Below are 26,282 nucleotides of genomic sequence, written 5' to 3'. Positions count from 1 at the left end.
CATTGGAAATTCTATGATCTACAAAGTATTGATTCCAATCAAGTTCTTCACAATTATGGTCAAAACTGAAACTGACTTGTTAAAACATTAAGTTCTCCGTAGAACTCTGTTGAACAATGTTTTCTGTGAGTTTTGTATGAAGCAATCATGGCTGACTGGATGTCAGCAGTCATTTATAGTGTACAAAAAGATTTTTCCTAATTCAATTAAAAAATTTTTCATGACCTTGACTACTGCCCGGTGTCAATCAAAAATACACATCTCCCTCAATTTACCAGGGTAAGCTAATTCAAAGTTGGTGGTCAAATAACTATTTGAATTAACTCAATTTGAACTTTCTTTTGCGTATTTGGCTTCTTAAATACATTTTAGAGTTTTATAGCATGAGCGATTTTCCGCTGTTCCAATGTTGCAGCTTCTAACAATTCTCTCAGACCATTCTGCTGAAAAGTGACCAAAAGAACAACAAAAATGTTTTAATTGACTATTTTGTTAAATAACAAATTAAACAGAATTAAGATATTTTTTAAATCAGAACATTGTGTTGCTTTCACCCTCTTGTGACCAAAATTATAGAGGCTAACTGGATTTTAGCATTACCAAAGAAAGTGCTTATTGTGAGTCCTCCTGCCTCTTTGTTCAATTTAGCTTCATCTTTCAGGTCTAGCTGTTATTCAGTATTACTGCGTGTGCAATAATTAGGTTTAAAGGGCAAAAAAAACAAACCAATGCCAAATCATGACTGCACTGACATGATAGTACTAAGGGGGTCAACAAAGACTGCAATCACAGATCTTAGTTCACACATTTGCTTTCTTAAGATCAAAGCCTTGATATTTGGAATGAGAGTTGTTATGTTGGATAGTTGGCAGTTATAAAATACAGTGTCTTTGAGCAAATACAAGCGGAGAGAATAAAACAAATTCTAGGCAATGATATAATCGATATGATCATTTTCTGAAACTGCCTTATCTCCTTAGGGCAGAGGTCTCAAACTCCAGTCCTCGAGGGCCGCAGTCCTGCAACTTTTAGATGTGCCTCTGCTGCACCACACCTGAACAGAATAATTAGGTCATTAAGGCTCTGGAAAACTGATCTACACAAGGAGGAGGTAATTAAGTCATTTCAATCCAGTGTTTTGTACCTGTGGCACATCTAAAAACTGCAGGACTGCGGCCCTTGAGGCCTGGAGTTTGAGACCCCTTAGGGGCTGCACAGCAATGCAGTTGGTACAAATGCTGCATGAATAAGTGGGTCTAGACTACAGATGAATGGATGAAAGTTCTCTTATTCTATTTTTTTTTCTACATTTATCATTGGACACCTTTGGATGAAGAAATTTCTCTAGATTCTAAGATGTTGAGTTCTATAAAATGAAAAACGGTAGCAAAAGAAGAATATAAACAGAATTTAAAGAAAAACAAAAAGCAATGCAAAATGGGGCCTTGCTTGTTGTGTGTTGTTTATTCAAGGTGACTGCTCATGGTCATAGGTCAGTAAAATAAAGCAGTGTGTTTTGTATAACAAAGACAACGATGACTTAGAAAAAGAGGGATGGAGAGTCTAAAACAATGAAGTAAGACCAAGAACTAAAATGGCATCGACAACCTAATCTCAACATTGTAACCGAGAGTAAATGAAGAGAGGAGCAGAAAGGAAGACCAGGAGCCACAGTGATGCTTGGATAGGTGGAACAAGCGTGGACAAGACGGTGAGGGGTAATGAGAGAGTTGGGAAGAATGCCCTGTAAAAACGGAGAGCGAGCGGCATTCTCTCTCCGTCCACGGAGGCGTCAGGGGAAATGAGACAGACGGAGAGAGTTAGACGTTGCTGAAAGAAGCGGAACATAGATGGAGGATGAGAGGCTGAATTTGTGTCATCGTGACAAAGAATGGAGCACTCCTCAGCTTGGAAAGTATGAGTGGAGAGAAAAGGAAAGGATAAAATGGGAATTAGAGAGAAAATTGGCTGAGGAAGGAAAGAAAAACAGGCAGAGAAGGAAAAAATGTCCTGGAAGGGTGGTCAGAACCACCATCCAGGTGGTAACTTATGAGAGGAATTAAGATTCCCATCTTTTGCGCTACAAGGAACAAAGCATAGCCTCTTTAATCACAACTGTTTTGTTTTTTTTCCTCATTTTTGATCTAACTGGTATCAAACCTGGGTTTCCCTGTAAGTGCTGTGATTGGCTGCACGGGTTGCTGGTGTAACCATAGTGACAGACAGCCATAGGATGCTGTATATGATTCACATTTGAATCAAGAAGGCACAGAACTGGTAATGAGAGCTATATGGTACAATATTACCTACAGTATGCTAGCATAAGCTGCACTGCAAAAATAAGGCCTGAAGGTTGCTTTTACTGCATGTTGCTTTTTCTGAAATATATTACGTTTTACTGGCTATAGTGGGCATTAAAAGCTGACAGGTCATGGATTTACTCGCAACACTACACTGCGCCATAAAAAAAGGTCTTGGCTTTATATTCCAGCCATCATTAGCTCTGCTTTCAAGGCTTAGTTGAAGCCGATTCAGTCATCTGTGTGATATGGCTAATATGTCTTCTGTAGAACATCATTAGCCAATCAGCCGTGGCCTCCAGCTACAGCAACAGATGGATATAGTGCTGCTGCAGCCCACTGGCAGACGCAGGTAACAGCTACATGTCTCTGGCACAAACAAACAAACACAAACTCACTGCCAGCCATGTTTATTAGCACCTTGGTAAGGATGTTTGAAAAACCTTAAAATAAATTAATCTGTTATTGCTGAAAATTAATCTTGACTGAAAGAATTTCTTTAGTCTGTTTTAACAAATGAATCTTAATTCAAATATTGATAACCCTGCTGTTATATCTTTATACAACCCCCTTTTCAAAATAAATATTTTCTTTATTTTCTTAAAGAAAATAAATAAAAATAAGATAATATTTAGTTCTGCATGGTTTTCAATCTGTGGTACAAGTACCACTGGTGGTACCTGGGTTGCCTTCAGGTGGACTCTGGGGAAATTTTGATATTAACTAAAAGGCCGGAGCAGCGAAAATAATAAGTAAGGTAAGCGCATTAATCTTTCCTTCATGACACTACTTAAAAGGGAGGTGCAGTAGAAAATATTTTGGAAACCTCTCAGGAGAACTGGAAGCAGAGGATTGTGAACTAAGAAGCACCTATGGGTACTCAGGCTGCGATCAAAAGTGGAAATTAAAACTGGGACTAACATGAAACTCATCTTAAACCAATAGGAAAACAACACATTTTGTAGACTCTTGCAGTTGCTGACCAAGCTGGTTGCTGTTAGCAGTACAAGTTTAAAGCTATTCATGATTTAGGTTTAAAAGAATCTTCTAAATTTACCAACATGTTTTGTCTTTGTGTATTATTATTAATGATTTGGAGTAACTTAAATATGATGCATAATTAAGGGAGCTAAAGATTTGAATTATTGCAAGAAGTCTTTAAAATCTGAAAGATGTAGAGCTCATTACCAAAGTTAAATCATTAAATTACCAGAAATACACAAATAACTGGTCAACTTCATAATAGAGACCTGAAAGTTGTAATGAAAAAATAAAGATTTCTTTCACTGATTATTGAAAAGGGTCAAAATATTAATAAAAATAAAATGCAAAAAAAAAAACATGTCTTCTTTTGAAATACGTAGTGAAGGTTATCCTGCAATAGTCAGCCCCGCCCACTCCTCACTACTCCACAGGGCTGCCTACTGACCAGTTCTCTGTCTAACAGGTCCGGAAAATCTCTGAGACCTGGGTATTACCCTAAAAGTACTCTATAAGAGATAATCTATTTAAACTGGTGGCGAAAGTGATTCGTCTAGCTCTAACTACCTCCAATCCAGAAGTTATGACCCTTTACAGTTAAGAAACAATCAGCTGAGTAGCCCTCACAGCTGCATAATTCCAATAACCACTTCTGTTAACGGTAGCCCACTTTCTAAATCATAACTTGCACTTGGAACCGGCTAGATTATGTTTAGTGACTTAGATGTAAGTCCCAGGGTCATTATTTTACTCTCACCAAAGGAAATTATGAAGCCCCCTATTTACTGGAATCATGTACATTAGTTTTACCTTAATTAAAAGAACTGAACGAAGATTAAATGACTCTATTAATTTCAATGTCCACCAACCTCATTAGAATTTTATAGTATAAATTTATTAAGCAAGCTTAAGCAGGGATATGCGACATACAAATCAATAATCAATCGTATATAGATCAAAAACAGTGTAATAACATTTACATGTACAATCATACTACCCTGTCTCCTTTCCCTAAGAGTTAAGTCGCACGTTCTGAAATGGAATTTGGAGGAGCAGATTCAACTCATACCCAGACGATGGTGGATCTTTTAGCAACAGGAATTTCTAGCATCCTTGGTTGAGGTCTTTGTCTCGTGTGGAAAAATCCTCCTTAGAAAGGTAACAAAGCAGAACGGGTCCGAATCCTTTTGCAAAACCCAGTTCCTCATCCCTGAGGGACCTTTGTCCTTCCTCCAAGTCTTGTTGCAGAGTTTGAAATTGCTGGGCTGAGACGGGACCGACGGTCGAATGAAGAACCAGAGATGGGGCGATGGAACCCAGTCCTTTCTTGGCGGTGTGAAGTCCGAGCTCCCCCGTGGTTCTGAAGTGCGGTCCGTGGCTCAATCTGCTTCTGCAAGTTGTCTCTCCTTCTGCGCCGCCGGACTGGGAACAACTGGTTCCTCTTTGCAGCCCCTTTTTATACATTTCTCCACCATGTGTGTGTATGGGGAGGTTTGGTCTACGTGACTTTCTCCACATCTGCTGTGTCTCATGAAAAAGTCCTCACATTTCCCAACCTGTTTTTGCTGACCGTAGTGGAAAGTTCCGTACTTCCCCAGCCAAACTCAACACACCACCCATCCTGTGCGCTTTGGCCATCTGTTCAGAACTGCTTGCGACATTTCCTGTTTTCAGGGCTGTACTCACTATTATTTATTATAACTCATTAAACACATTCAACCTGTTGTTAAACCTGTTTGAATTAATTTCAAATGATTACAACTTCACATTATCACAAGTTTGATCTTCAGTTAATAATTTTGAATTAATTTCAAATGATCACATCTCTTACTTATTATAATTCATCAACCATAATCTTTCCACAGTTAAATCATTACAGAAATCATTACTGATCACTTTTCAGAAAATGCTTTTCAGAAGGTTATTATGTGATTACTTGTATTCATTTTACTATTCATTCATATTCAATTCAATTAGCTTTTAATCAAACTACAAGATTACTTATTTTCTCTCAGGCCTCTATGCACCTTTTCTGCATGCACCCGGAAAGATCTCACACCCTTATGCCAGTTTTCTTGACAGTAGATACTCCACTCCTTTTACGTTTTCATTGGTGCCTGTCTCATTTCCAATCAGAAACAAACTTTTTGGAAAATAAAACTAGTTTTAAATCTAAATCTGACAGATGTATGCAGAATTTTGGTGAGAGACTGGGAATATTTAATGTTTCACAAAAAGTACAAATAAGCTGTTTATTAATGCAGTTTTACTGAGCTTTGAATGCACTGAAGTCATATCAGAATTTCAAATTGGGGTTTTCTTTTCGGTATTGTAACTTCAGGGGGGCATGCATGTTTTGTTTTTTTATTATTACTAACAGCTCGGGCTTTAGAAATATTCACAAAAATGCAGTGGAGATGGACACCTAATGCTTTTTTTTTCTTTTTGTACTGTACTTTTATAACTAAGTATTGGTGGCTTTATAATCTTTATCCTCAAGGTTAAAGAGAAAAGGATTGTTGACATTTCCTATTCACTTCCACACTGACCCACCTTAGTTTTCTATAGGACTCAGCTCTCTGGACTGAAACAGTCGAGGAAGAAAATTGATTTTGTATCTGGTAAATAATTTATGTATTGATTTTACAGCATCTTTTGGGTCAATGTTATTTTGAAAGACAGGGTGTTGACCCTTTTTAGGTTTTCTGCCAGAGCACCTATTTTATTTTTGAATCTCTGGTATTTCAAAGTTTTTCTGATTCAATCTAAAGAGAATCAGACTCGGCCATCGCAAATCTTTCTTGGCCTTATCAGTCGGGATTGGGTGTGTTCTCAGAAGTTTATCCATTGTTTCATACTAAATATATCTGGATGGTATATAGATGAAAAACTGAATTATAAGTATAATATAGTCAAAGCACCCAGTTCCTCGTCATCTTTCATTACACTTGCTTTTGCTGCAGTTCATTGAGATTTGGAAAAAACTATTTTACCTCCCTTGTCAGTTCTTCTTAAGGCTTACTTTTTCCTCACAGAATACACTCTTTTAAAGCATTTTTAAGTGTAAGATTTTACAACTGCAATAAAATATGAATTTGTCACAGGCCCCCAGAAGTGGCTCTGTGCACTAATGTGAAAACAACAGGGGTCTGACTGAAGGGTGCAGATTAAGTCATATTTCTGTCCTCAATCTGAGTGATTTTCTTGAGCCACATGTTTCCTTTCTTGCATCGGCTGTTGTTTATTCCTAGTTGTTCATCTTTTAAATCTGAGACTCTCCTCACCAGCAGCATTTCTTTTGTATGGGCCATATGGTCAGTGGCCCAGGGCAGCATTAGAAAGAGCATATATGAGCACCCTATTTGCTGTCGATTGATGAGTTATGTTCCCATGTGAGCATGATGAGCATAATACCCTGTCCTTTTTCATGCAAGAGCGGCCCGCTGCTTCTTACGGTCTTACCTCCAACCCCTACCACCCACACCTTAACCTTTGAGATGGCAGTTGTTCCCACCTCTCAGTCACAGCCAACTTAAGCTTGCCAAATCTGGCAGGTGTATCACATTCTCTCTCCACCTATGTTGTTTCTGGCAGACAAGCTCAGGTAGGGCTGGCAACGTTGGAAATGCAAAGCCTGCCGTTTACCACAAACATGTTCAATAAAGGACACTGTATCAGCGGCTGTGTGTGTGGCACGCTTGCATATGTAAATGTGCAAGCACCAGCGAGCATGTTTGCATTTTGCGGTATGCCAGATGTGGCTGGATGCCACACACATCCAGAGACACCGAGCCTCGCAGTAGCTGAGCAGTAAACCATGACCTGTACAATGCTGCACTTTTATCTCACCATGACAAACCTCTCTGCATTCATCACAAGATTTCTGAAAAATAAATTAAATAAAAATCCTGCTGGCCAAGAGCTGAACATCATCTTCTCGCATTTTAATATCTACTCACTGAATAATATATTCAAGAAATCAAAGTTATGATGGAATGCAAAAAAAAGAGTGGATCTGATCAAATGTAGGGGGGAGTAATTCTTACTACTCAGCTATTTTTCTTTTTAAGTAGGAAAACAGCAAAGACGTAGTAAGATCAGTGCGCCATCTCTTAAAGCAATGGTGTAAATCACCAGAGACAGCAACAAGAAGAACAGTAGATTTATAGGGTTTAAAAGTCTTCAGACATCCTTTAATTCACTGGTAAAATGATACAGCTCCACAAGGCATGGAGCTATAATGATGCAACTCCGTGACACAACTCGGTCTGGTGAAAGGTGAAACTTCTGAGATCTTCAGATGTCGTTAAAAAGATGCAGCCTTCGAGGGCATGATGAATGTGTGCCCCTTCCTCCAATCTTTCCACATTCAAAGAAACTAATATTCTTCTTTAATAATCTACTCCAGCAATGCCTTGCAAAAACTAGATCCATCTATGTACACAGCTGATGTTCAGAACTTTTACAACACAAAACCAAAGGAATGAGAAGAAGCAGCATATGTCAGGGCTAGTGGTGTCTCTGTTTTTCCTTGCCTCGCACACACACAGGCACGCATTTCCAGGTCGAGCAATTCAGCTCCAGATGCCAGTCTTATTTTAATAGATCTTGGCACCAAATTGGCATTATCAGAGGGTAAGCAGCTCAAGCGTCGCCATGCCAGAAACAGCTAAAGGGCTTTGTCCGCCATGCCATAAGCAAAGCTGATTTAAAGCATGAGGAGAAGCCAAACAAGCTCCATCCAATGGAGACAATAAATGTGTGTGGCAGACTGTGTTATATGATAATCAAGCATTAGTGTACTGACAACCGTTGCTAAAAACAGATTCCCTCTGTCAAACATGAGTGTCCCACTTGTAGATACAATTAAACAGCATATTGTGATAGCCTCATACAGGGCCTTGCATAAGAATTCACATGCCTTGAACTTTGTCACATTTTTTTTCACATTGTAGCTTCAAACATGTGTAGATTTTATATGTTGTAGACCACACAATGAAGTGCATTGCTTGTGAAGTCACCTAATTAGAAAGTAGATTTAAGTTCTGTGTCAGTATAATTCCTGCTAGGCTGTGAACATTAGTGAACAAACAGCTTGACTGAGACCAAAGAACACAACAGATAGGTCAGGGAAGAAACTATGGAGAAGTTTTAAGGAGGGTTAGGTTATAAACCAATCCATTATCTGAAGATGGAAACAACTTCAAAGCTATCCAAGAGCCTCACGGTAACTGGAAGAGATGAGAATGCACATCATCCTGAACACACCATCCTCATGGTTAATCATAGTGGTGGCCACGTCATGCTGCAGGTTTGCTTTATCAGGAGGAAGAGAGAATTTTCCAGAATTGATAGGAGAACGTATGGAAGTCCACCTTCTAAAAGGAACATTATCTTAAACATAGAACCAGAGCTGCAATGAAGTGCTTTAAATCAATGTATATTGATCTAATAGGGTGACCTCACTCAAAGAGAGAGCCTGGAGACTCGAAAATTGATGTTTGCCGATGCTCTCTATACAATCTGACAGACTAAATCATTGTGCAAAAAGGAATGAGGAATAATCAATTTGTTGGTGTGAAAAGCTGCTTGGTGTTGGTATATCGTATAAAACCCAAATATACTCAAAGGGTATGAAAACTTTTGCAAGGTACTGCAGCTATCAATAAATTATTAATCCAGTATATATGCTTCCTCGGTTTGCTGCTCCATCAAATCAGAGTATTTTCAGGTGCTTCTTTTTGTCCCTCAGCCTGTCAGTCTGAAATAATCTGTATTTCTGAAAATCTGTCAACAAACAAGAAGTGACTTTTTACAACTGTGACTCACTCAAGTAAATCCCTTTTTTCTTTTGCAATAGCAAGAAGAGGAAAAGGGAAAGCACAAAAGAGCAAGACAACTACAAAGGAATGGATAGACAAAGAGAACATTTACCACCAAGCAAATGATATTCCTCTCCCCCTTTTATTTATCATCCTGTCATCAACCCAATAAAGAGGCTCACAAACCTTTTTAAAAGTCTCATCAGCCCTTCCCTACACATCATTATGCCCTCTGTCACAATCAAAACACCTTTCCGCTGTCACATGCCCCATATTTTCCCCTCGACATCTTCTCATTCATCTACCCCCTGTGTCCTCTATTCACCCCCTACCCTCATGCTAGGCTGTCACTCTTTTCTCAACCTTATTGTCTTAGCCATAACCTTCCCTATAAGCCGGTCATGGTGCTCATTATTTTCATTAAAACCTTCCCCTTCCTCCATAGGTCTTACCATCTCCCACTAGCTGCAGCAGGGCCAGGTCAAGAGGACGTTTCCAACGTGAGTTTTTGTGCAGGGCGATACCGTAGCCTGTGGTGGCAAAAACCTTCCCCGAGCCTATGGTCATCACCTTGAAGAAAGGACAACATGCAAATACTGAAAAACACATAATGCCAAGCAAAAAAAAAACAACAAAAGCATGTGTATCTGTGCCTCAGTCGTTACCTTACAACCTTCGTCCTTCCTGGCCATATAGTTTAACACTGCAGCATCATAAATAAAAGCATCCAGCTTCCTGTGAAAGAGTAAAGGCAAAATTCATTCATCATTTAATGTAAGAGAGGTGGAACTAGGATGGCGAGACTGACGGGAGGTATATCTCTGCAATGTGCTTCAGAAGACAGCTGGGGTGCAAAAATATATAGCAGACAAGGAAAGAGGAATGATAGAGGGGGCATAAAACGTTAAATAACAACAAGGAAAGGCAGAAAGGGTGGAATAGTAAAGCAGGTTTGGCAGCAAGACTGAAAACACAAGGAGAATAAAATAAGGGAGAAATCAGGTGAGGATCTGTGAGTAAGAGGAAGACGGCAGAGGGGGTTGAGGAGATTTACGAAATGAAGGGTGCAGTGACAGGGAGCGACAGAAAAAGGGGGGGCAGATTTACACACTTCAGGGTGGAAAAGACATGGGATAGAGGCAGAGAGTGAGGAGGATTATAAAGTTTAAATACAGACACACAGAGAAAGCGCACAAGAAGGGGAAAGAATGGATCAAAATAAGAGATGGAGAAACGAACTATAGCACAAAAAGGGCAACTAAAGAGCAAAAAAAATGTAAGCAATAGACAGCAGGGAAAAAAAATCCTCCAAGAGAAAAGCTTGAGTTTCATACAGTCAGTACATGTTAACGCTGAGTTATAATTGTGGTGTCAAAGCAGTGTGGATCACGACAGAGGCTTAGGATCAAGTAAATTGGGATTAACCAACACATGACGAGTGATGGAAAATCTGCGGGAAAACTGAAGAAGGGAAACGCTGCTCACACTGTATGTGTGGAGAGATAGCTGTGAAGGTGCACAGGGAAAGAACAAAGGTGGGAGAATTTGTGCAGCAAAGCATGATGTGTGACAAAAGATGTGAAATGTTAGTTGGAGTTGAAAAGAATGCCTTTCTAGATGATGGTCTGTTCGTGTGAATGGGAGAACATAAAAGATGAAAAAAGCAAGAAATAAAAGCAGGTTATATCTGCACCATCTGGTTGCTGTGATCACTACAATCTGCACCATAAATCACAGAAAGATTAACCAAAAATACCGGCTACAAACAACTTTAAATTATAGATTGTAGCACAAATGATAGATTTGTTACTTAGTATTACTTTGGGGTAAATTTACATTTTCTATCTTCACTTGTACAGATTCCTTAATGTAGAAATATTAAAAATGAGTGAAAATCTCTGTTACATAAATGCTCAATTCTGAATGTCTAAAAGTACAGATGTATTAGTTTAGGGTTTGAATAAACTGTATTCTTCAAAACAGCTTTCTGAAGTGTTGGGAAAAGTGTTGTTTTGATATAATATTTAGCTGTGAAGTTATGGCTTTAGTTAAACGAATGCAAACTGTTCACACATATTTCTTCACAAAAACACCATTATGAACATTATTAATATGTTAATGGTTTGAGACAGTGTTGTTGTACTTCTGAGTTTTAAAAGTGGCTGTCAAGCCAAGTAAAAATAGTTTTACCAACAACAACCAGAGTGAACTGTATTTGAGTAACCATCTTATGATAGATTTTCTATCCATGTAAGAATGGAAACATTTCCTGGCTTGCCATGATGTATTTCAAAGATTTATCTTTTTTTTTTAAAAAAACATCTCTTATGTGCTTCTGCACATGAGGAAATGAATGCAATTTAGTGGGACATTAACACCTGTGATGTTCGTTTGGGTAAGGCTTTTGATGCGTTCATTGGGGAATTACTGCAGATCAATGTTGCGTAATTCACAGAGTGCTGCATTATATTGTAGTATTTTTCTATGACGTCTTCAAAGCTCTGTGAGTAACAACCACTGGTGACAGCTAGTGATGGTTTAAGTTTTACTTTAACGTTCTGCAGTAGAGTGAAGTATCTATAAGTTTTATTGGGTCATTGCTGTGTCATCTAAGTTGCATCTGAGTTGTTTCTGCGGTGGTGGGGCATGTCTGATATACATGATATGAAGGCTGCAGCGTTCAAGTGACAGCAGTTTTCAACATGTTCAAATAATCAGTGGGAGGCTGGTTTATCTGGTAATCTAATTGTATATTCCACAGTGTTAATTGCATGGATAGGCAAAACGCGAGTGTAAAGAGGAATGCATACTGTGAGCACCATGGTGCATCTAATCAATTAACTTGCTTCAAATAGCACATTTAACACACATTAGCTTAAGTGCGCTGAGACAGCACAGATGACTGGACTCCATCTTTGGATAGTTATGTCAAAAGTGTTTGGATAGAATCTGTTCAAAAAGGATCACAGAAATGATCATTCAAGAGCATTGCCCATTGACTTTATGCAGCCTGTGCCGTAATCTTTTCTGTCACAATGTTTGATGCCGTTGTTGTGCACTGTCCTTTATTTCCAATGGCATCATGTTGAAGGACATTGAAACAAAAGGCTAAATGCAGTAGTGTGACATAGGTGTTAGCCTAGATGCTTAGCTGTGGCTGCAGTAAATTATAATATAATTCAATCAATGTTTAGCACAGCCTCTGGCCACACAAAATTGTCTTGCTGTGTCACAAGACAATTTTCATATAGCCTGGATGCCAACTGCATATTCATGTTTAGTTCTATTTTCCATGCATATGCACTGAGGTTAAATATTATTTGATAAATTAATTCTTAATTAATTGATATAGTTTCCCACTTCTTGTCATAGAAATTGTATTTCTATGACAAGAAATATGATTACTCGCCATAGCTATGCAGATGATACACAGCAATACAGTACAACTACACAAAGTGACTATGAACCCACTGAAGTGCTAAGCAAATGCCTAAAACAAATCAATGAATGGATGTGCCATAATTTCCCTCAGCTGAACAGGAAACAAAACTGAAGTAATAATTTCTGGATCAACAGAGGAAAAAATTAACAGTCAGTCACCAAACAACTTCAGCTTGTACTGATAAGGCCCAAAGTCTGGGTGCACGATCCTTGACTTGGACACTCAGGGACACATAGAGACAATTACAAAGTCGGTCTTTCATCATCTGAAGAAAATTTTCAGTATTTTAGAGATAATGTTCCAACAAGATCTTGAGAAACTCCACCATGCATTTATCTTTAGTAAAATTGATTACTGCAACAGTGTCTTCACAGGTCTGCCTAAAAAGTAAATTAGGAAGCTGCACCTTATCCAGAACGCTCACGTCTCACTAACACTAGAAAAATGCAGTACATCATCTCATCAGAATCAAAATACATAAAAGATCTTTTGTCATTGTATCAACCTTCCAGGCCACTCAAGTCTACTGGTTCAACTCTACTCTGCATCCCCACAACATGACCAAACATGGAGAAGCAGCACTCAGTTTTATAATCTGGAACAAACTTCCAGAAAACTGCAAAAATGCTGAAACACCAAGTTTGTTTAAAATCCCACTTGTCAAGAGTTGTCTTTTATTAATAATAACTGGAACATTGATGTATTTGATGATAGTTATTTTTGATCATTTTGATAATAGCATTTGACAAAATGTAATTTCTATTGCTTGTCTGATAACTGGTGCCTGTATTATGCATTTATCATGTAAAGTGCAGTGAACTGATTTGTTGCTAAAATGTGCTCTACAAATAAACTTGACTTGATTTAAAGAAAAAGCAAGCGGGTCTCCCAGATTAAAAAAAATGAAAAGAAAAGAAATAGTCGTTAAAATTTGAGCAATGATGGCTGGATTGGCGCAGCTCATGATTTATTGACTCAGTACATGATATATTCATAATGGAAAAACTGTCCTATTCACTCAAGGTGCAAATAGATACATTTTATTCAATTTGGAGTAAATGGACTGAATATGTAAAACCTGTCACATCCAAGTTCATATAATTGCATCTGTGATGAGGACTGATCGTCTTTGTTTTTAGTCATTGCTTGGGTTTATGTTGGCCCATTCTTTCTCAACACCCTGGGATGTAGGGTGTTGATGGAATGGAACAAAGACTTGTGTTTTCTTTTTCTGTGTATTTTTCCAAATAAAGAAACAATAAAAAAAGGAAATAATAGTGGATCAGATAACTTGGTTGGGACGGAAATACAAAATTTATGAATGAGACATGTTTCTGTCTGAAAATGTCCTCATGCACAATGCAGATGCAGTCTTTGGGTCTAATCTCCACAATCTGTCATGCTGCTGACATTTTTTATTTTTATGTCTAAAATGCATATCAGTTTATAGACATCAGAAACTGACAAACAACGAGTTGCACAGCCTGGGTAATTTGAAATTCAATGGTTGGAAAATTAAAGGCAAGCATGTGGTGTGAAAATTGTCTTGGTTGTGGCAAACAGACCCAGTCTTAAGGTTCAGGATGGCGTCCTCCACTCCTCTCTGGTTGTATTTGCCCATGTACTGGTGCATGTCTGGATAGTTGGAGCGAATGTTTTTTTCTGTGCTCCCATTGGGCACCGTGCCAAACTTGAGAGGTGGGTACTGCTCCTCTGGATGCTGAAACTATGGGAGGAAAAGAGGGTGAGGGAAGAAAAAGAAGGGGCATGAGACACACCAGGCTGTGCACCAATCTGTCTGACCTATTTCTGTCCACTCTCCAGACTTACTTACAACACCACTTACCCTCTTAAAATGAAAAGAGAGAAGTCTGTGGACTTACAGTAACATTTAAGACCGTCTTTAGGGTGTCCAGGAAAAGTGGTAATTGAGTTATGTTACATGAGGTTCTATTCATTTCTTAATTCCCATGCTTTAATCAATTTAACATTCAAACGCATAGGATTTGGCTCACTTGAGGACATTAATTCTCCTTCTGCTTTTTTAAACCTAATCAGTATTCAAGTGTTGAGGTACCTTCTTGTCCGAGAGGCCTGAAACTGTGTCGATGTACTCTTCCTGGATCATGAAGGCAGCCAGGTTAGCAGTGTAAGAGGCCAGAAAGATGACAGCAAAGAAGGCCCAGATCAGCACCATGATCTTGCTCGTGGTTCCTCTCGGGTTCTCCACCGGCACAGAATTGTTGAAGACAATGGCCCATAAAAGCCAGACAGATTTTCCGATGGTGAAAGTGGACCCTCCTGCCTCTGATCAGAACAGCAATGGAGAAAGAATATGATTAGAAAGATCAGAAGTAGGAATGTTTGAGAAACTCAAAGCAACTTTAAATACAAGACATAATATCTTTACTAGTAGATGCACAGCCCTCCACATTTACTGACTACTGGAAAAGATAAAAAAAAAAAAAAAGGTCAAGTAAATTTGTGTTTTAATCTAATAACTTCATCCCATGCTGAAAAATAAGGAGAGTGGCATACCAATGAACTCTGAAGATATTTTTACTCCCTTATTAACCTTGTCTGTTATGGCAACAATATGAAGAAAAAATAAAGGTAAGGGCAAAACCTTTAGACAGCTAGGAAGAGACTATTGCTTATTCAATTTCCAAATTTTTTCATTACAGTGTAGGAATCATTTTAATCACAATTCTGTAAAACAGCTAAAGACAATAAAAAAGCAAACAAACATAAAAAACTGTTTGTTACTGCATTAACTATATATTATTAGTAGAGGTTGCTTTTCATTCTGGTGCAACAGTTTCTCAGGAAAGATAAATTGTTGCACCAAATCTTTGAAAATATTTATTAAACAAAATACCCAACTCTAACTTAAGTTACTGTGGTAAAAAGGACAAGAAGGGAAGTGAGTGATCGAGGGACGGTGGGGGTGGGGGGGAAACATGGTGGAGGATGACAGAGAGGTAAAATTATGCAGAGCACTGCAATCATGGAGTAAAGGAGGCAAATCTAGGGGGGTATTGAACCAAGGCATCTGGCACACCGACTATCACAGGATGCAAACTACACTGCTGAATTATAAATGGCTGCTTTAATATTGAGCATACTTGGATGCAGTTCAATATACTGTATGTATAATGTGAAAAACTCAACATGAAGGATTGGGGCAATGAACTCGATATGACTATCAATAAATTATGAAAGTGACTTTTGGACTTGATGAAAAAAAAAACACTTTTCCTTGAAAGTAATCAAAGTCTATCTATCTATCTATCTATCTATCTATCTATCTATCTATCTATCTATCTATCTATCTATCTATCTATCTATCTATCTATCTATCTATCTATCTATCTATCTATCCATCTATCCATCTATCCATCTATCCATCTATCTATCTATCTATATATCCTCATGCATTTTGTTGAATCCATTCATCAAACAGAGATCTACAGACAGGTAAGACTTATCACTCACTCTTTCCTGAATGCAGACTGCGGTTGTAGCCCACAGGGCTGAAGAATTCAAAAATAAAGACGGTCACAGCTACAACAGTGAGGCACATGACGAACATCATCACCCACACTGCTGGACTATAAGGCTCTGTGAGGAGAAACAAAAAAGAAACAAGTTCATTCATTCAATAGAGGAAGCATGGAAGTGTAATAAAACCTGCACATACAGTAATCTCCCTTAACAAAAGCACTGGAGAAAACATGGCAGTCAGTAGATAAACACCATTTCCTGTTTTGAAGATCTGCTCAATTCAGTCAGTAAGTCAGTAACACTCAATAAGACAGAAACACTGATCTCCCACTGGGGCCTCGAGTGTGCTGACGGAGTGAAAGAAGACATTAAGAAGACATGAGGAGCTATAAAAAAAAAGAAAATAATCTAGATGTGGAGGCCAGCAACCAAAGATCAAGGCATTTCATGCAAACTCAACACTTTACAATTAGATTAGATTCTACTCATCAGCTAATGCCGTAAGCTAAAGCTCTCACCTAAAAAAGCTGATGGTGAAACAGTGCCATTGCTACGGGAGACCATGACACTGATCCCTGTCTCCACGAATGGTACAGAAAAATCCACGACCTCGGACCTCTCCTCATTGATAGTCAGCGAGCCGATGGCCATGTCCGCCCGCTTGTACACCACCTGTAAGGGACAACAGCAGCAATGAGAAAGAAATCTAATTATGGCAAACTCATGTAACTGCTCCCAGCAGACAAAGCCAATCTTTCACAGCCCACCACCCTTTTTTCCCCAAGTAAGACCCTGCATCTTGACCCTTTGTACAGCCAAGCATGAGGGGAGTGAGTGTTTCAGCGCAGTACAATTATTGAACATGCGTTTCCTGTGCATCTCTTTAGCATACAGAATGAGCGGGGGCCCGTCTCCTCTCTGCCACCATCAAGGAAAACCTGAAAACCGCTGTGTCTGCTGATTGTACAAGCAAAATGTTAATCTACTTTAGACATGGCACATCCACTCTTCAGAGCAAATCAGCAGAAAACTGAGGCAAAGCGGAATGCAAAGCCCCCTCCGCTCAACTTTGGCAAGGCTCTGGATTACCTGATCAAAGAACGGCAGGCTTTGGAGGAGCTGATCAAAATGACAGAAATTAGCTTGAGAAAACAAAGTATGTGTGGCTTTTCTTCTTCTATTTTTTTTTACTTGCAAAAATAGATCTGACTGCCAGCTCTGACCCGTGGTCAAGTTATAAACGAAAAGAGGGGGAAAGGACTGTGGAACTGTTTTAGAAACGCATGACTAATGGCGTATGGCAAGTTCCTTCTGGGAGACAGAAACAGCAGGAAGCTTCAATGAAGTCACAGCCGCTGTATTGATTTCAATAGATGAGCCAGTACTATATATATGTGTGCATGCCTGTTTCACTGCGACTCTTCCCTCCATTTCTCCACCAGCATGTCTGTGTCTTGTTTTGTTGGAAGTTCATGACCTATATGACCAAGAAAATATCAATGACTAACCACAAATAGCTGGGGGCATATGTCATATCATATTTGTGTATTAAAATGTGCAGAATTTCTCCCTGGAGACATACAGTACATGCTGTTTAAACAGCGCAGTAAAAACCTATTTAACCGCCAAGAGATTTGTCTGTCAAATCAATTCAACTCTATAAAAGTAACAAAAGTAATAATATAAAAAGTAGTTTTCAACTTATGATTTTTGATTAAAAGGAAAAATGCCATCCTAACCAACCTGGTCCAGTGTAAAAAAATAATAATCTCTTCTGCTAAGCTAAAAATTACTTGTGATTGACCACATTTATTGTAATGTTTAATTAAATTTTATTAACCACACCTAAGCCTGGTTACTGCCTAACCTGTAGAATTAAAGATCCATCCAGGAACTTTATGTCATTTGACAATCTTTGTAGTTTTTAGTGACAAATTGTACAAATGTGCACATTTTCTCACAATGTCAGACAATCTTTTCTCAAAAAGTAATCATGTCTCCTCCTGCAGACGCAAAAACTAGATAGTGAAAGTGGACTAGTTGAAGAAAAATATCAAAATTGCTGTCCGAACGCATTTCTGTATGCATTTCCGCATATATCACAGCAACAATCTGACCAATCACACAACTCTTCCCACAAAGTTCTGTTGAAATAGTTCAACCCGGTCTGGTGTCAGGTTTTTCAGAATATGACACCAGATGCCTCTCAGCGAACAAAATCATGCATGCTAGTCAATTTCAGCACTTTGGATGAAGTATGTTGGGGTTTTTAAAGAAAAACTTAAACAGAACCTGTCTGACAACATGATGCAGGCTAAGGATCCCCAAAATACAACACATAATGCCTCAATTGTAAGAAATTCAAGAACAGATAAGAAATAAATTCACTGATATCTTGGTTTGTAAAGGAATTTTTTGATGGGGTAGAGTTCCTGATCTGACAACAAGAAAAATACTTTGAAAAAGCATCAATGAAGGAGTTCCAAGCCCAAACCAACTGCTAACCACAAAGAATATGAAGGCTCATTTTGCATTTACTAAAAAAAGAACTCAATGATCTTCAACATTTTTGGCAAATATTCTGCAGGCTGACAAGAGAATAATGACTGTGCAAAAAAGACAACTATTTATTCAAATTGGGCCAATTGATTTAGTTAGCTCTTTTCCCCTTAGTAAATCAGCCATCATATAAAAATATTTATCTGATATTTACACCTTAATTAACCTAGATTGTTCAGAAAGCATCAGATTTGCTGGAACAAATCCACAAATTACCTAATTCTAAAATATTCCATGTTTTACTGAGCATTCGATTAAATTTATCCAAGTCCAAATTCTGTCCTTGCTTTCTACATAAGTCAGCAGTGACTGCACCTGCATGCTATTAACATACTGGACAAAGAATAGGTTGAGTATCTTATAAGCAAACTGATCCAGCAGATATTTTTCTGGCTGTTCTTAATCTGTTGTTTGATTGTGAAAATGTGTTTCAAAATAAATCCCTCCAAGGCTGAAGTAATTTTTATCATCCAAGCTCTTTCTTGATTTTATATGGCAGCAAATAAAAAAAAAAACAACCACCAATTGACCAGCATCTTCTGAGAATTACCCAAAAACATATGTATAGCTATGACAGCACTGGAGCTGTGTCTTGTGAAGTGTCCATCTAATTTCCACCCCTGTAGAAAAGGCAGACAGAAGAGCAGGCACACACAGTCAAAGACCTGCCTCTCCAATCATGCCGTTCCAAACGCCATCAATTTTCTTCCCATGCTTCCCATTGGTCACCAAGTAGAGGTCGTAGGTGAAGCCGACAATCTTTGCAAGTCGCTTGAGGATGTCAATGCAGAAACCCTTGCAGCACTGCTTCAGAGGAGCCACACCCTCATGGATCGCACTGGGAAAGAAAAGGCAGAGAAACAGAAACAGAAAATATAACTAAAAAGAAATGGGTAAGAGAAAATAAATATCATGGTAAGGACATTTGTGACAGGTTTGATGGCTTAGTGTAGCATGCCATTCCACCTGGTGCTGATGAACCATAAAGCTCCTCTGTAGTCATATCTGATTCCACACTCAGTCATTTTGCTGATCCTCTCATGAGCAGTCTCTTATTGATTATGGTTAGGGAGTGAAAAGACTGCAGCTTTGATAAAAGTAACCCCAGTTCAACAGTATCACTGGATTATGCCAACTCCATTTACATTTTTCCTCGTTCAGTTGCATTTTAAATTTAGAGGGGTTTTAATATGAATATAAATTGCAGTGCTTTAGAACAGAAAAAGGGCAACTTAATTCAAACCTGGCATTGAGAGGACGTCTGCAGGGAACAGAGTCCCGGATGCAGGTTCCTGAAGAAGGGTCTGCAAGCTCTACAATGACAAATGGCCTTTCCTCCAGTGTTACAACCCGCAGGTGCTGGGCATCGTCAGGCGGCTTCAGGAAGGGCCCGTAGCGGGACCAAGCTGGGTATCGAAGTCTCAGCACGCCGTTCTCCCACCAGCCTACCTAGGGGAACAGAAGAGAGAAACTTCAGAGGAGGCTGAACTCTGTGCTTCCTTTGTTAATAGTGATAAATCAACACATCCTTTTTTTTTAACAGTGATAAACAGAAAGCATCAAAAACAATCAAACTGCGCTGACTCTGTTGACTTTCTGTCTGCATATTGAAGGCAGGTACTGACAAAGGAAAAGGTGTTGAGCGTTTCTCACTTGGAGCTGAGGTCATTAAAACAAAAGGATTTTTGATTTGAGAAAGATTGACAGAATTAGTTCATGCTACAATTTTTGGATTCAAATGCTTTCCAGATTTAGAAATGTTTTGTCTAAGATTGTTTTCCTCATCAAGATTTTTAGTGTGATAAATGTCTTACAGTAATCACACTTCACATTTAAACTAATAAATTGATCACTTTAAAATAATTGCAACATTTTTATACAAGATATTTTTAGATAATTCTAAATATTTATCTCCTTATTTATCAGGTAAACCGTAAACATGTCTTCCTAAAATATAGATCTTGAGCAAACAAACAAATGTTTGGCTTGAGGCATTTAATGAGGGCATAACTTGATCTTTTAAAAGCATGCTCACTTCATATGGTTATATTTCTCATTTTCTGTCAGCTATTCTTGTATGAATTACATATTTCACATATAGAACGAGGATTTTACTAAACTAAACTGTTTCAAAGAATTGATGTTGAATGTGGAAAACCCCCGATCACATCTGAGCAGTTGAAGTATTCCAGATACTCAACCAAAGACATTCAAATGTAGCGCAAATTTCTTAAGTAAACTAAAAGTAGACCTATAATTTTCTCTTGTTAGCAAGCTTTAATCCTGATTCAAACAGAAGTGTTTTTAGACAGCTATATAAAGCAATATTTTCTTACAGTGCTTACACTATGCTTAGCAGAAGGTAAGTGCGCTCTCCTACTCAACTGAGGATAGAAATAAGCAATAAAAAACTGTGCAAGTGCAAGTGCCACCCATTGACACAATGATGAAGGCCAAGCAAGGTAGTGAGCCAAATCACCCATCTCAAACACATTCACTATTTACTTTACTAAAATTCAGCAGAGCGTTTTGTTTTACTACATCTCGGAGATACCAGGTATTGATATTTATTAATTTTTTCTTCAGAACAAATTATGTTTATTAATGTAAAAAAATTTGTTGAAATGAATTATTCACCAAATCATTCAATGCTGGTAAAGATCAGCAGCTTTGCCCCCCTTCTGTGTAAGCAACACAACAGCTCTTGGATATTTTTTATGACGTGGCAAACAATAATTCTCACTTTGTTCACAAACTCCTCACACTACTTGAGTGATCAATAACACGTGGTTGATCATTAGCAGTATTCTTTGACTATATTCTGTTCTGTTTTTGAACTTATTTAGTTGAATTTAAGCCACTTGCATCATTTCATTGATTAATAACTAAAGCATTCGTGAGATGAAATAATCAGACTATTTTCCTCTCATGTAAGTAAGTTGCGGAAGCACAGAAAGAACCTGCCCTTTGCTCGTGTCAGCAGCTTATTATTTTTATCAGGGAGTTGTGGTAAAACAAAGGGGAACATTGTGATTAACTGGCTTTGGAAGTGTAACCATGTGAAGAATAAGGTCATCGATCCTTTTGCGCCTACGCCTGGTAACATTAGCTGTTCCTTTGGAGTGGAGGTCCTTGTGATCAGATGGTTTAAATCTCCTGCGGGTTAAGAATCAATTGACTTAAATCATTTAGTGACTGTGTTTCTGAACGAGTAAATTAGGACGCTACAGAACTGTGAGGTGAATTGGGAATTTCTGAATGTATAGTTTAGTTTATATACCCAGTTATTCTGTTGTTTCGAAGTACTGAACTCTCTTTTGTATCACTTCCATTTGGATTTTGAGCTGAAACCATCAGACTACAGTTTGTTTTCATTCCTTGATAAGTGGTTTTACTTTTTAGAGTAACATTTTTCAATGTTTGGGCACATACATAGAATAATTAGTTAACACCAGCTCCTCAATAACATTTTTTAAATGCACACTTGTGTGTATAGAGCATTACTGATTACAGTATGTGATGGAACTAAATATCAGTCAGTATTATGAGTGTATGATAAACATAAGTAAAAATACCATGGTTTAACTGTAAAAAATGTGAAACTGAAGACATAACTGCTTTCATTTAAAACAGGAACGCCTCAATTATTCTTCTGCTTCCATAAAATGTGATGATTATTACATTGTTATTATTATAGACTTGGGCAAAAACAGAAATCAAAAAACTACTAATTTACTATTAGTAGCTAATATAGATGGTTGTGCTGAATATTACTGCCTCACTCCTAATTGAGTGACTAAAATAGGATGTCATGATCTGCAGGATTTTGAGTTTGGTTGAGTCACATTGGTCTCTGTTTATGGTGTTTAGTAATTCAGTGAATTTGGTTGTTTTAAATGTCTGACTACTTTAGCATTTACTCATATTGTGACAATTTTGTGAACAGTGTTCCCTGTTTTTATCTGTATTTTTCCGCAGTGCCTCAGCTCCCTGCCTTCCCTCAGCTGGTTATTGCCTCTCCCGCGTGGCATGCCGGTAACAACCTTCCCAGTACATCTTCTTTTCAGCTCAGTCAGTCCTCTGTCAGATCCTCTGTTGTTGTCAGCCTGTCATCCAGCCTCATGTTAGCTTGTCTAGTTTCCTGCATGCTCTTTTCTATCAGTATTCATTTGCTCCTTCAGCTTTGCAAGTTTTTGTGAATTACCTTTACTAAATGAGCTTTCACTATGATTCTGCCCAATGCATGGGTTTGGATACACATGATAAGCTCAGGGGAGTTCTTTTGATATGGGCAATATAATGGGAAGCTTCATTATTTAGAACAGATACATTTGACATGTTGGTTTGTTTGAATGTTTCATTGAATAAATTGAAATCATACTGAAGCTTTTCATTGTTATTGTTTGTGTTTGTGCTGTGGCACCTTCTTCCCAGCTGGTGCTGATCAAGACCTGTCCTGAAAACAAAAACATTGAATAGAATGGATAGTTATGTTAAAAAGTCATACTTAAGCAAATCTTCAAATTTAGTTGCCACAGTTTGATGTTTTATGTGTGTGGTAATATTCGGGGTGCAAAATACTTATCTTTGTCACTTCTTTCCGAAGTGTGTTAAGATTTAAATACGCCACTGGGCCCACAGACCTTTTAAAGGTTCTGAAAGAATCCATTTTATAATCAGAGGAGTTTGTACTTCATATTTAATCTTGCAGATTTAACTGTAGAAATTAAAATGTGACTTTTATATGCTTTGTCGATGTTGTAAAATATTTATAAATTAGAATACTTCTTGTTATTTTTAAATGTCTATTGTTGCTGTTACCCCTGTTTTGGTAGGTCTGCCAAGGTGAGTGAGCAGTAGATTATAAGCGGCTACCAGTCCAGATGTTTGGGAGAGCCTCGTGAACCTTCATTTGAGCTGCTGCTGAAACCACATGAGACTTGCTGAATTTATCTTGAAGTTATTTCTTTTAGGTTTTGTCACCTGTTCAATGTTGGGGAATAAACACCTGATTGTTCTCTGGCACAGGTCTCCTGCTTATTCCAACTTTTAACAGCCAACTTAGCTGCCCAGGACAGCATGGCCAGGAGATGCCATTGGAAACAACAACGACTAACTACTATTCTGTTGTTTGTTTTTGTTTGACTGAAAGTCCAGTCAATGAGAAGCAGCGCCCTGGTGTTGGATTATTAATGATTGAAGATGGAGTCTGTGCTGCAGCTTCCAAGTTGATACTAATTTCACAGTTTTTAGAGAATCTGACCCATATTGAATCATCTGTGGTTTAAATTCATAAAATCTTACAGGTAGAATTTGTTCATCTAAATTTGTTCACACATGCCAATATATTTTATTTCTTATTTTTTCCTGATATGCTCTGTAATAATAATAATAATAAATATTCAGAATGGCATTCAGCAGACCACCCTGTTGCCTGTTTCATAGATATAGATGTAATATGTAGTTTGTCAACTGTAGTTTTATTGGCTGACTGACTGGGTGGATGGATGAATGGGTGAGTACAGATCCACCATATTTTGAAACAGAAAGATTTGTCATTTCCTGTTAGCAAGGAAGACATGTAGCAGCCAGGTTTTAGCCATCTGAGCAGCAGTACACAGCAACAAGAGAGGTAGGTCTGCATTACTGAGGTATCTTCTTAAAGAGGCAGTATTAGGTATATCCCAGGCATATAAAGCTATATTTTACAGCACAATAGCATAACTATGTTACCTTCAGTTGTTATAAAAACAACGTTGTTACCACCGTTGCACTGAGAAGTAACTTAAATAATCAGCTCACCGGGTGTTTGCTAATTACTGCTGGCTAGTCTGAAGGAGCTTAATGCAAGGAAAGATTCTCTCAAACATGCGTGTAATAACTGCAGCAGCACTACAGATATGTTTTTGATGAGAGAATAACATTATAACATAATGTAAAGCTGAAAAAAGTCAATGGCACCTAATAATGCACCCTTAAACCACCTGGACAAGATATGACTGAAAATTTGAACAGTTTTGAGATCATAAATCTTTAAGACCTTGCTAAATCTTGTTATAATAAAAGTCCTGTGCCTCTTTATAACTTCATCAAAAGTCTTATTGGTGCATATGTATGTCAAGAAGACATGACATACTTTAACATTTTAACTAGATTCTGTCACTAATCCTCCCAATTATTGGGACGATAATTTTTCTCCTATTGGGTTCCAATAGGAGAAAAAGGCTTAAAAAAAGAAAAGCAAAGAGAACCATTGAGAGCCTTGTACTTTATTGCATTGTGGGAATGTCGGCAAGATATTTATTAGATTTCTCCTGTTCTGTTGCGCATGAATAAAATTGAATAATATTATCAAACTTTCTAGTATGCAAAGAGAGAAACATAAACAAGGAAAAGCTGAAAGACAAGCATCACCATAGACTACAGACACTACCAAGCACAGTAAACATCTCTGTTAGAAGCAATAAAGCTGAAAGAACACAGCCTTCATAAAGCCAGAACATCATGCAGAGAATATAGTTATATTTTATTGTGCTGCGCAGGTATTATTCAGCATATTGTGAGTCTATCATGTTTTTCTTTTCCTCAAACACTTGGAAGTAAATAATAACTATATTAGATGGGAGTAATTATTAGACACATATTTGCTGGAAAGAAACAGTAAACAGACAAAAACCACAATAATCACACGGATTTAGATATTAAGGAGAGTAGCTCCAGAAGTAGTTTGCTTTATACAGAGAGTTAAAGTGGCTGTGCAAGGTTTAAATACACATGTCTTTTATCCTCAAAGATCACCAAACAGCCTACAGCCTACGTTTAATTGAATTAAACCTGGTTCAATAATTAAATAGGGTCCAGTTTAAAGGGACGGAGGTACTAACAGACATCGTGAAAGTAAAAGTAAACCTTTGTTTCCACATGATTATAAAAAAGATATATTTTAAGTCGCTATTCTTTCAATTATTGACCTGAAAATGAGAGTGTTTAATTTGATCAACAGTGAGCATTTGTAATATCCAGCTTGAACCTGTTGTATCTCCGGGATAGTAAACGTTCGAAATCAAGGCGTACTTCCCAAAAAATCTGGGTTTTACACTTTTCTGAATGATCAGTCACAATAAAGTGCAAACATGATGAAAAGTGCTCACAAAAGCTAGATAGGTATTTACAAGCATAAACCCTATGGTACACAAACACACGCACACACACACACACGCCTACTGTATGTATTTAAAAGAAAGCTAAAAATAAAAATGTGATTGCTCAGGCAGGCCAGAAGAGTAAAGTTTGGCAGCTTTTGTGCAGTCTGCCTGTCAGTGTAATGTAAGCGTTGGCAGAGAGGAGGAGGGGGTGGCAACAATGACAGTGTCTCGACTGCACTTCGACCGCAGCTCGGCAACAGACATTCAATCAAAACACTGTGAGGGAACACAGACAGGAAACAGACAAAGCTTACTGACGGGAAAGCTGCACTCTATAAGACAAATACCCCGAAAGGAGCAGACACATATGTCACAAAAAGAAAAAGAAGAAAATAGCACTGCAAATCTAAAAACTACTTGAATATGGTGCGGCAGAGAAAGTATTTTGCCTCGGAGCAAAAGTTTGAGGACTGGGAGCCACTTTAAACTGAAGTTTTACTCCTCAGCAGCTGAGAGTAGCTTTATCAAA

General features: G+C 38.1%; 1 protein-coding gene across 3 annotated transcripts in view; it reads right to left on the bottom strand.

Annotated features, from left to right (window-relative positions):
* Nucleotides 1-26,282, bottom strand: part of LOC102219807 (glutamate receptor ionotropic, NMDA 2D-like) — an 88,484-nt gene that overhangs the window by 11,630 nt on the left and 50,572 nt on the right. For all 3 annotated transcript variants that reach the window (XM_023330922.1, XM_023330923.1, XM_023330924.1), the window contains exons 7-14: nucleotides 19,852-20,057; nucleotides 19,278-19,446; nucleotides 16,568-16,721; nucleotides 16,041-16,166; nucleotides 14,623-14,852; nucleotides 14,111-14,271; nucleotides 9,769-9,838; nucleotides 9,556-9,673 (exon numbers count right to left, since the gene is read on the bottom strand). In XM_023330922.1, the coding sequence (XP_023186690.1) occupies nucleotides 9,556-9,673; nucleotides 9,769-9,838; nucleotides 14,111-14,271; nucleotides 14,623-14,852; nucleotides 16,041-16,166; nucleotides 16,568-16,721; nucleotides 19,278-19,446; nucleotides 19,852-20,057 (1,234 nt within the window). The remainder of the gene's footprint in view (nucleotides 1-9,555; nucleotides 9,674-9,768; nucleotides 9,839-14,110; nucleotides 14,272-14,622; nucleotides 14,853-16,040; nucleotides 16,167-16,567; nucleotides 16,722-19,277; nucleotides 19,447-19,851; nucleotides 20,058-26,282) is intronic.

This window comes from Xiphophorus maculatus, chromosome 3 (assembly GCF_002775205.1).
Source record: "Xiphophorus maculatus strain JP 163 A chromosome 3, X_maculatus-5.0-male, whole genome shotgun sequence".
NCBI lineage: Eukaryota > Metazoa > Chordata > Actinopteri > Cyprinodontiformes > Poeciliidae > Xiphophorus > Xiphophorus maculatus.
Note: the sequence above shows the minus strand (reverse complement) of the source record. Positions and strands in the feature narration are given on the sequence as shown.